This window comes from Mangifera indica, chromosome 8, assembly GCF_011075055.1.
Source record: "Mangifera indica cultivar Alphonso chromosome 8, CATAS_Mindica_2.1, whole genome shotgun sequence".
Classification (NCBI taxonomy): Eukaryota; Viridiplantae; Streptophyta; class Magnoliopsida; order Sapindales; family Anacardiaceae; genus Mangifera; species Mangifera indica.
Genome location: NC_058144.1, coordinates 4,229,421 through 4,241,178, shown reverse-complemented (window position 1 = coordinate 4,241,178; position 11,758 = coordinate 4,229,421). Strand labels below are relative to the sequence as shown.

Here is an 11,758-nt window from a genome sequence, read left to right as displayed (position 1 = left end):
GATACTGGAATATTTTGCTACTGAAAATAAACTTGCACAATATTAAAGAGAAGGAAGCATGTATACTAAGGACTAAAGAGCCTTTTTCAAGTGTCTTGTAAAAGTTCTCCCCAAACTACTTCAGATAATATGCATTTGCCAATGTGCATAAATTCAGACCAGACATGTTTTTTTATTCAACATATTTGTCTTTTCGTATCTTTGTTCTTTTTTGGTTGGCGTTTTCCACGGAGTCATTCGAAACTATAAACGGGGATTGGTATTTGGGTGGTTGAAAAACATTTTTCAAAAATAAAAGAGACAACACTTACAAGAGAAAGAATTTTGGACTGATTCCGATTCTGATATTTTCATATCTTAAAACCCGATTTGAGAATAAAATCAGACGGTCAGACAGGCCTTCGTATTATTAGCATGTATGAGTAGTGGGGGCATGGCAATAGCTTTTTTTGCAGAAATAAAATTGAAGAAATGGAAATGAAAATTCAATTTGTGGTCATAGTTCTGAATTGAAGGACCACAATGCATGTCAATTGATAGCCTTAATAATAATTATAATTTTGAGGCCTTTGTTTTACTTCCGCTCTATTTACTAATAGCTCGGACGTGACTCAGCTCAACTCGAACTGTTTCCTTTTTCTTTTCTCAGAAACAAAGGAAGTCCTTGTTTTTGCCTTTTGTTTTAATATGTTACATGTACTCACGAAAACCTAGGGTTTAATTTTAAAGTTAGGTTAACAGACAAAGTGACAAAGATAAATCTGAGAAGGGAACGTATTTCTACTTTCTATTTCTTTAAATGGGGGAGCCGACGGAGGGTCAATTAAACGGTGTCGTAGCAGGGGGAGGAGTAGGAGGAGCTGGAACCATGTTGGTATCCTCATCTGAAACCGTTGGTTCAAAGCGTCAGCGAAGGCCGAGCGTCAGATTAGGTGATATTGGTGGTGACCTCCATCATCACCAACCGTACGACTCGCACATAAGAAGAACCGCCGTTGGCGCCACCACAACTACTGTCGCTAGCTCCACTAAACAATTCAAGCACCACCATATGACTGCTCCCGATCACAAAAGAGAGGCAAGTAAGTCTTCAAAGACTCGAGCTGTACCCAATTTTAGCGCGAATTCTGGTGAATTGACTGAAACCCTAGATGAAAATCTTGATAGTATTGCAATTGGGAGCTGGAAAGTAAAGGATTCCAAGAAACGAGGATCTGCGAAGAGGGTTAGGTCTAATTGGATTTTAAAAAACAATGAAACCCTAGGGGATAAAATTAACAATAACAACATCAACAGCCATGTTAATAACCACTTTGAAGGAGATGAAAAACATAGCGGAGGAGATGATATGGAAGATGGGTACCGTGGCTTTGATATGGAAAACTCGGAGAGTCCTTTAAAAGAGCACAGCCCTGTTCATTCTCTTGAGAATTTAGCTGTTGATGGGCATGAAGGGGAGGTTCCTTATTACAATAGGAGAGGAATCGTTAGGGGTAATAGGGAAGTCAATGATGGGATGGAGCTGTCTGGGCCGTCTGATAATGATGTAAGGGATTGGAATAGGGGTGGGAGTGAAGATGGAGTGAGGATTTGGTTGAATAGTTTAGGGTTGGGGAGATATGCGCCAGTTTTTGAGATACATGAGGTAGATGATGAGGTGTTGCCAATGTTGACGTTGGAGGATTTAAAGGATATGGGAATAAATGCTGTGGGGTCGAGGCGGAAGATGTATTGTGCAATACAGAAGCTGGGAAAAGGATTTTCATGAAGTTTTGGTTGGTGGGATTGTAGTATTTGAGGGAATACTTGGTTGTCAGCCATGGCAATGTAAGGTGCAGTGCAATGTCTGAACCACTTTGAGGTTTTTAGTTTTTTTTTAAATGTGGTTCTAGTAGTAGTTTTTTTGCATTAGTAGGCTTATTTCTTAGTGGTTTTAATTGTACTCTATATATGTTTTAATCCAGGAAAAATTTATAGTATTATGATGGCTTTGCTAAAGTAGTTTTGGTTATGAATGCTTATCAGTTTGGTCTAATATCGGGAATTTATCTAGTTTCATGTGATTTTCGGGGAGAATGAGAAATAGGAGCATGCTTAAGAAAGGGAGCCAATTCAAGTATTTTCCTTTATCATTTTTTCCAACTGTGAAATGAAGTGTTGTTGGAGAACTAACTTATTCAAGTTAGATAATTCTTTTTCTCATTCATAAGAGAACTTCTAGTTTAATTGAAGCCTTCAATATTGTGTGGCATCCCTGTGCTCTGATTATGAAAGTTAATCAACGTAGTTAGCCTGCAATTCTGTGGTCACCATGGAAGCAGTGGTTTTTTGACGGTTAATGAATATATCATTTAATTTTTTTATGCTTGAATTTTTGTTCAGGAGGCGCATGTAATATTATTATCTGCACTTCAATTAAGAGTTACATGCCTATAATATTTAGAATTCTGTGCTTATTCGGGAGAGAATATGTATGAAGAAGAAGATGTTTTGTGTTGCTCTTTTTTGGCATTGAGAAACACATCTTAGATGTTCTATGATACTAAGGTTCCAATTTTGGTGGCACTATACTTTTGGAAATTATCATCAACTAAATTTAGTAGCATATAGTGGATCCCATCTCACCAAACTTGGAACTTGAACTTTGTTAGCAGTCAACACTGATAATATAGGAAAGCTTTGGAATGGCCATCAAAATGCTTAAATTTGCCAAGATTCTATTGTCAGTTTTCCTGATCATCTTCCTGGAAGAAGGATTATTGAATTTGTGAGGTTTGAAGATGCAGAGAAATGTGAACCCAAATATATTTCCTGCTTTTCCATTTAAATCTTTTGATAACTGCATATGATATTTGCTTTGAAGGAGAATAGGTTATCATCAAAAGAAAATATATAATCCATTTGGTTGTGGAAAATTCATGACATGATGATTCAATATGCAAAATATTGTGTAGCTATTGAAGGCTTGTGGTATCTCTTATCAACTTATTTGCCTTGGTGACTCTTCTTTTAAGAAAATTAGTACTCAGTATGACTTTAGTTTCTCTAACTTATGTGTAGAGTAGTGGACATGGAAAATTTTCCCTTTGAACCTGAAAGTAGTAACATTTTGAAGTGTGCACTGGGTTCCTGGTAATCTGATGCTAGATATTCTAGGTGGTTTGAATGTACCTATGTTCATTTATTAGTCTAGTTTTTTGAATTTATTAGAAGAAAAGATATATTACTGTTTTAACTCTTGTCAATATGAATGTGGTTATTCTGGTTCAGTCAATCTCAATAGGAGAGGGATGTGGGAAAATGAATGTTCCAAGGCAAATGGGATTGCATGAGTTGTTTGGGCCTGTTTAGTGAGAACAGAGATTGATGTGCAGTAAAGTGAACCATTTCCATTGTTCCTGGGAATGTATAATGTATAATGTATAGGCTAATACGAGCAATAAAATAATGTGTATGCATATTTGAGTACATAAATGACGTGTCATTATATGATTGAGTGATTTAGAATTAAAAATAAAATAACATTCAATCATATAATAACACTATTTGTGTATTCAATTATATATTTATAAATGTGTACACATAATATTGGGCTTTTCTAATTACTTGTGATCAAATTAGGTCTTCGATATATGGGACACAAATCAAATTATCAAGACAACAAAATTTAGCCGGCAATGCGAAAATGAACTCCTATTGTAATAGATATTTTCAGAAGTTATGTTGGGCGTTAAGATGTTTTTTCCTTCAAAAATGTTCACACGAGATAAAAAAAAGAATGATAAAATTATATGTATAATTTTGTATATAAATAATAATATGTCATTATGTGATTGGGTGTTGTATTATTTATAATTTAAAATAATTCAATCATATAGTGACAATTATTTGTGTATAAAACTGTACATATTATTTATACATATAACGCTACCAAAAAAGTATCCACCAGTATAACCCATCGTCAAGTAGTGCAGCTAATTTTGAGCCCTTACAGGTAGACAATAAAAGACCGACTTGAATAAACAAGCTGGATATTATCACTTACAAGACCCATATATCTGCTCCCCAATGTGTGAAAAACTTGAAAACCAGCATGTGTGTCAGTCACAGCCTGAGAATCACAAGAAAACAAATATCCAAATAAAATCATTTAATAAAAGCACCCAAATATGCATTACAGTATAGTAACCATATATGTATGTCTTTTGAGTATTGAAAATAATGTAGAATAGCACTTGACCAACCTCTTGGATCAAATGGTTTGGCTGTTTTGGCTTGTCATGTAATGGAAGAGATGTCGGTCTAGCATGAAAGATAAGAGCTAGTCAGCTAGCCCAGGATGCTTGCCCAAAAAAATAGAAGACAAAAGGGCTCTTTTTGCATTTCAAACCCTTGAGTATGATCATTTAGGCAAGTCATCCTTGGCTAGCAGGCAACATCAACAAACTCTTCATCTTCATACAAGACCTCTCTTCCTCTTTAAATTGGACAAGTTCTAGCTGTGATATTTCTGCATTGCCAAACATGTATTTATAACCAACCCTGCAGATATTATTGACTTTTAATGAGAATATCAGATTCCATTTGTATACCGCAAATTAATTTAGCTCTCTTCAGCTAGAAATTAAAGTCTCGATTAATATCTATTTATTTATAATTGTACCAATGAGAATATTTATTCATCAGTGAACATATACATGCTCACAGCATACAGAATATATTCTCGTGAAAAAGGGACCAACAATATCCATGAGTATTGTCAGCATACATATTAAACCTATAAGCATGAAAATCGAAACTTATATTACGTAAAATTAATTAGTTTATGTTAAAATCCAATCTCTTATTTATTATATGTGAAATTTTAGTCTTTATCATCCTTTTCCAAGTATAATCATCATATGCTATTAAGTTTATCATTCGGTTGAGTCTTTTTTTAGACGAGTACGTTGTCACTTATATTTCGAAATATTTTAGACTATTAAACTCACCGTTCGATTGAATCTATTTTTGGATAGATGTGTTATCATTTGTATCAGAAACACTTTAAATTATGAGGTTATCATTTGGTTTGTGCTCTAATATCATATCAATCTGTTATTTAATTTGTATTTTGATATTATATAAAAAATATATCAAATTTATAAATATATATTAAAATTTATATTATATAAAATTAATCATTTATTTTATTTATATTAATTTTATTATGAGTAAGATTTTAGTTTTCAACAATCATGAAGCTTCTTCCGCAGTTTTCACGGAAAGAAATTAATAATTATATATATATATCGATATCATTATGAGGTCAAAATGTTAGTTAAAGGAGAAAAAGAGGGGAATTTTTTTTCCAAGTACAGTGGCTTAGTAGCCTCTCGGAGAGTCCACGGGGCAACTTGCACTGAATCAGTTCATTTGACCTAATTTCTCACTATTTCAAAGGCTGACAACGATTTCTATATTCATCAATACAAATATGTCTTATCGAATTATTCTCCATTCTTCCATTCTGTGCAAGTGTTGAAGTTGGAATTCCAATGCACACAACTCCTGGCCAATCAGCTTTATCATAAATTAAAGTTTGATTTGATATAAGAAGGCCAAAAAAGATTATGTGGCACTTAAGTTTCAACCTATTTTTGAAAAATATGTCGTAGTTTAAAAATTATCATTAAGATTTTTAATTATAAATAAAAATAAATATAAAATTATTATTAAATCTTAAAATGTTAAAAGTTAATATCATTCTTCTTTTTTATGTTTTAAAAGTTAATAATTTTATTTTTATTTAAAATTTAAAAAGTTAATATTTCATTTTTGATATTTGTTTCTCTTCTACAATTATCACCATTCTGATTGATGATTGACGTTTTCTACTTATCTTTCAAATTTGACTACTAAAGACAACCACCCACCACTACAAGTGATGATTAAGCATCGTTCAGATTTAAATAACGAAAGGTTATCCTTTTATAGAAAAAGTTGATGATTGGATTCTCTAAACCACCAAAGATGAAACTTAGAAATAACAGGAAAAGTAAATTTTTTAAAACTTAATCTTTAGATAAATTTGTTAGTTTTCCAAATCAAAGAAAAAATAATATAAATTTTTAGGGTTTTAAAATTTAATAATAAAATAACAATTTTATCATTATTTTTAACAGAAAATTATAATAAAAATTAACTCATAAATAAATGTTTAAGCTTTTGAAATATTGTAAATATATTCTTGAGATTATACTGAAACTTGAATGAGAAATAATCCTCTAGCCATATGAAAAATCAAACTAAAATGGGTTGAAAATCATCTCCGGCAATATTATAAGATTACACTCTTGTGATGAATTCATGCTAATCAGAAAAATAACAAATAAAATAAAATTTTTATAGCACAAGTTAAGTAGTAAACACGTGTTAAAACATTTTTTCACCGTTGTAAAGAATAATGTTTGACCAAACACAAAAAGGAACAATCAACACGAACCAGAATTCATTCAACAAAGTTGAGTTTAAATGGTTGTTGACCAGCCATCTTTTTAAGAATTGAAAGCTGGTTCAATTGTTCTAGATACCAAAAGCAACTAATGCCATTTGCCCACTTCAAGAGATAATTATGTCAATGCCTTTATTTATTTTACTTTTGTCCTCATGGGTGACTTTTTATAAGTCTCAGTATCAATATCAATGTCACATTCACATCATGTTTTCAACCATATATTATTAATTTTCTTATTAGTATTAATGGTAGGGAAATTCCTTTCAGCCTTCATATTCCAACCTTCTTTAATAATAAAGCTAGCAACACCCCACATTCCTTCACTTACATTTAACTTTATGCTTTTGGTTCTTCCACTAATGGAATAATAAGATTTCTAGTATAGATCATTAAAATGGAATAGTGTACTTAACCTATCGTCTATGATTATTTTTTGTTACTTTAGTCCCCTCCATTAAAAATATGAGATTACAAAAAACTACTAATTTTAAATTAGATTACACTAATTGAATCAATTATGAATTAACAAATTTATTATAAACTCGATCAAACCCAGTTAAAACTGTTGAACTAGTAAAACCAATCCAAACCTTATCTTTCTCCCATTTTACCACAAAGGATACCTTATCCTTCTATTGATTGGAAATCACAAAATTCAACTTAATTTTTTCTTTGTTTATACTTCATCTTTCAAGCTTTTTCATAATAACTTTTTGTGAATTTCAAACAAACAATTATAAAGACATAGTTTTACGATTTGTTTATAGATCAAACAATTTTTTGCTTTAGACTTATGATGAACTTAAAAAAAAAAAATTTGTGATAAAGAGAGTTGCTTCTAATGAACTTTATATGGTTTTTGTATAAAAAATATGTTAAATATTTGATATTATTTAACAAATATATAATAATATAAAATATATTAAATTGGTTGATTGAATCGATTGAATCAATCAAACCGTAAACCAAGAAAGTAACTGGGTTGCCTTTTGCTCCTGTTTTAAAAACATTGCCAAAAAAAAACCAGGCCAGTCTCCGTGGGTTCACATGGACCTCCATCTATCTAGTATCTGGGCAGCTGCAGGCCCAGTTCAGTCATCAGTTTTATTCAATTCAGTTGTGTAAATTCCTTCCAAGGCAAAAGCTCTTAATTATGATCCTAACTTTCCCCTAGACTTTTTCAACATCTATTAGTTTTAAAACTACATTTTTGCCCCATTCTGTGTCTCCAATGAACAAGCATGGAATACAATTATATGGAAAGAAAATGTTTTTACTTTAAATAATTTTGCATATTCTCTCAGGCATCTGATCAGATCAGATCATTTGTCTCCATCTGCTGATGAAATTAAAATAAGGTCAACTTACATGAAAATGATATCAAGCACATCAACCACAAACAAAAATCAAATGAATTATTGCCATGGATCTTATAAATAACCAAAGTTTCCCTTCAATTTTTGCTACAAATTGAAATGGTCCACCATTCTGTAATTCATTGACCACTCCATCATTCAATTAACAAAATAATGCAGGAAAATTTTAATAATATACTTTAACAAAATATCAGTATTTTGTGATAAATATAATAATAATTATTATTAAGAAAATTGGGATACAAAATTATTAAAAATCGACCTACCCAAATTAATTATTTAGTGAGAGCGACAAGAGATTATTTCCCAAACTACCCCACAACTTGTGAGGTGGTGGCATGAATAGAGGCAAAGAAAGAAAAAGTGTATTTTACTATTTGAGTGGACTATATTGCCCCGAGTTTTGTGTTTGACGTCAAAACAATCTCGTACCACTCGTTCCACTGTAACGTAACGAGGCCTGAAAACAAGAAACACAATCATGTATCCAATATCAAATCATTGGTCTAAAACCCACCTGTATCCGACGGCTATAAACATGGTGGACTCGCTGGAGATAGGTATTTATCGCAATCTAACCTGTCACTTCTCCCATAAAGAAAACCTTATTATTATTGAAAAAGGATGGACCCACCTCTCCACACATTTTACCAACTCACCCTTTCTTACGCTCGTTTTTTAAAGGTGTTAAGCACGGCCCAATTAAGGAGGAGTGGAACGGGGACCACGCGTTGACGATGTTTCCTACCAAGTTCCAAAGCTTTGCCAGCAGGCACGCCCAGTTTGTGACCAAGCCAAGACCATGACTTGATAATTTGATAAAATATGGTACGAGTACAAAGTACAACAGTTAGTTTATAATTATTACAATACAACTTTCTAATTTAAGTAGAGGAAGACGTTTTTGTGTAGTTTGACGTGTCATCTGCATGCTGCGGCAGAGGGGTGACAAAAAATCTCTGTTATTATTCAGACAATTTATATTTTATATTTTATGAGGAAAGGGTTAATGTTTATCAAATTTATTAATTTTAAATTTTTATTTTATTTTTTAAATTTAAAAATCAATTAAAAAAGAACTTTTTTTAGGGTTTAGTTTTTTTTTTTTTGATGTCATTTTTGACATCATGTACTATAACATATCTTTTCAACATTTTTTTCTCTGTTTAACAATTTTTTTTCTTTCTATCTCTCTAATCGGTATTCTATAGTTTCCCACAAAAGTGTTGTTTCATCTTAAAAGAGTTTTTGTCTTTTCAAAAAAAGATGAAAACTTTTTCTTGTCGTATAAATCTTTTCAGTTTGGATGATAATTGAAGGAAGAGATAAAAAGAGAAAAACCATTTGAGAAAAAGAAAGTCTCGAGAGAAAGATATCATTGAAAAATGAAGAATAAAACCTAACAAAAAGTTATATTTTAAAACTTCATTTAAGAAAAAATTATTAATTTTTTAGATTTAAAGATAAAAAATAAAATTTTAATTTATTTTTAATAATATTAATAAAATAATAATTTTATTTTTAAAATTAATATATCTAATTATTTATAAATAGGTTTTTAAAAATTAACGGAGAAATAATAATCGAAAATTGAAAAAATAAAAAAGGTGAACACTGAGTGGAAATAAGCCCTTTGCCCCTTAAGAAACAGAAAAAACTTACATCTTACCTGACATAAGCCTGAATATTATTTTTTTTAAATTATTACCATAATTTAGATAGATAATCAACTAGCGGTAGCACAGAATGGGACGGCGACCACGCTCATAAGCTGCGTTTGAGACTCAATTCTCATCCATCTTCCAGTCTCCGTCTATTTTTTCTGCGTTTTCACCTCTTTCTACTTCCATCTCTAGCCCATTTAATTCTAAACCCTAAAGTTTTTCCTCTTTCCAATAATCACTTTTATTTCAATATCAATCAATCAACACATTCTGATTTTCAGCCAACAAAATTTTGCCGGTGTTTACCGCCATGAAACAAACAGAAACCGACCCTATCACTCTCTCGACGCACCTCGTCTGTTCCTTGCTTGACCAAATTCCACTCATTAACAACTTTAGAGGTAAATGGGCTATCATCAAAACAAAACTCCTCGATCTCCAAACTCAACTTCAGGATTTCAAAGACTTCTCAACAGCCACCTCAAATCCACTCTGTGTCGATCACCTATACTCCGTTTCTCACACTCTCAACGACTGCGTTTCCGTCGCCGGGAAATGTCAAAGCGTTAATTTAACCGAAGGCAAGCTCAAGACTCAGAGTGATATTGACTCTGTTTTGGCCAAATTAGATCGTCACGTCAAAGACGGCGAAGTTTTGATTAAAAGCGGCGTTCTGCAAGATGGTGCCATTTTGTCCGGTTCTGCTTCGAAGAGGGAGGTTGTGAGAGCTGAGTTGAGGAACTTGATAACTCGGTTGCAAATTGGTACCACCGAGTCGAAGAACTTGGCAATGGACTCACTTTTGGCAATTTTTCAAGAAGATGATAAGAATGTGATGATAGCAGTGGATCAAGGCGTGGTACCTGTTCTTGTTAAGTTATTGGACTCAAGCTCCTTAGAAATGAAAGAGAAAACCGTTTCTGCGGTTTCTAGGATTTCGATGGTTGATAGTAGCAAACACGTGTTGAGTGCTGAAGGTTTGTTGCTGTTAAATCAGTTACTTCGTGTCCTTGAATCGGGAAGTGGGTTTGCAAAAGAAAGGGCTTGTGTAGCTTTACAAGCTTTGAGTTCTTCCAAAGAAAATGCCAGAGCAATTGGATGTAGAGGTGGAATTTCTTGTTTATTAGAGATTTGTCAAGCTGGCACGCCGGGTTCACAGGCTTTCGCAGCTGGGGTTTTGAGGAATCTTGCTGGGGTTAGTGAAATAATGGATAATTTTATTGAGGAGAATGCTTTTGGGGTGCTTCTTTGCCTTGCAGCTTCTGGGACTGCAATTGCTCAAGAAAATGCATTTGGGTGTTTGTGTAATTTGATCTCCGATGATGAAAATTTGAAGCTTTTGATTGTTAAAGAAGGAGGGCTCGAGTCTTTGAAGAATTACTGGGATTCAGTTGCTAATGTGAGGAGTCTTCAAGTGGCTGTCGAGTTGGTAAGACATCTGTCTTCTTGTCATCCCATTGCTGAAGTTTTGGTTTCTGATGGGTTTGTTGTTAGGCTTGTGAATGCATTGAATTGTGGGGTTTTAGGTGTGAGAATTGCGGCTGCTCAAGCTGTTTATGAGATGGGGATTAGTTCTAAGATAAGGAAAGAACTGGGTGAATGTGGGTGCACTGTACCTCTGATTAAGATGGTAGATGGTAAAGCCGTGGAAGAGAAAGAAGCTTCAGCAAAAGCTTTGTCAACGCTTGTGTTGTATGCAGGTAATAGAAGAGCTCTTCGCAAGGATGAGAGAGGGATTGTGAGTGTAGTTCAGTTGTTGGATCCTTTGATTCAGAATTTAGATAAGAAATACCCTGTTGCTATACTGGCTGCTCTTCTTCATTCTAGCAAGTGTCGAAAACAAATGGTTGCTGCAGGTGCTTGCGTACACTTGCAGAAACTTGTTGAACTGGATATTGAAGGGGCTAAGAAGCTTTTGGAAAGTCTTGGACGTGCTAAAATTTGGGGTGTTTTTGCTCGGCCGTGAAAATTGAATAGATCTTCAACTTGTAGTGCTAGCATTATGGAAAAAAAAAAAAAACAAGGATAATTCATGGATCCATGATTATGATAGTTGTGTTTACTTTGGTTTCTTGTTTTTTCATTACTTGTTCATTTTTGTCCATATTGCTTTTTAATTTGTGTGGTAGTAAATGCTGCTAGTCAAATTGCCAATGAATACCTTTTATGTGGAGACATAATCTTGGTTTAGTGATCTAATTGAATTGAGATTCTTGTTTTAA

General features: G+C 33.0%; 2 protein-coding genes across 2 annotated transcripts; both read left to right on the top strand.

The window, feature by feature from the left end:
- Positions 1 to 408: 408 nt before the first annotated feature.
- Positions 409 to 2,384, top strand: LOC123223307. The gene is made up of 2 exons (XM_044646447.1): positions 409 to 1,832; positions 2,054 to 2,384. Exon 1 carries the CDS (start codon positions 800 to 802, stop codon positions 1,766 to 1,768), a length of 969 nt encoding a protein of 322 aa, XP_044502382.1. The 5' UTR covers positions 409 to 799; the 3' UTR covers positions 1,769 to 1,832; positions 2,054 to 2,384.
- Positions 2,385 to 9,619: 7,235 nt separating this feature from the next.
- LOC123224384 lies at positions 9,620 to 11,758 on the top strand. Its single transcript, XM_044648023.1, has one exon. The coding sequence runs from the start codon at positions 9,847 to 9,849 to the stop codon at positions 11,500 to 11,502; it is 1,656 nt and encodes a 551-aa protein (XP_044503958.1). The 5' UTR covers positions 9,620 to 9,846; the 3' UTR covers positions 11,503 to 11,758.

What these genes read in the sequence shown, in the direction of transcription:
- LOC123223307 (XM_044646447.1), top strand. Translation starts at nt 800, where the DNA reads ATGGGGGAGCCGACGGAGGGTCAATTAAACGGTGTCGTAGCAGGGGGA.
- LOC123224384 (XM_044648023.1), top strand. Translation starts at nt 9,847, where the DNA reads ATGAAACAAACAGAAACCGACCCTATCACTCTCTCGACGCACCTCGTC.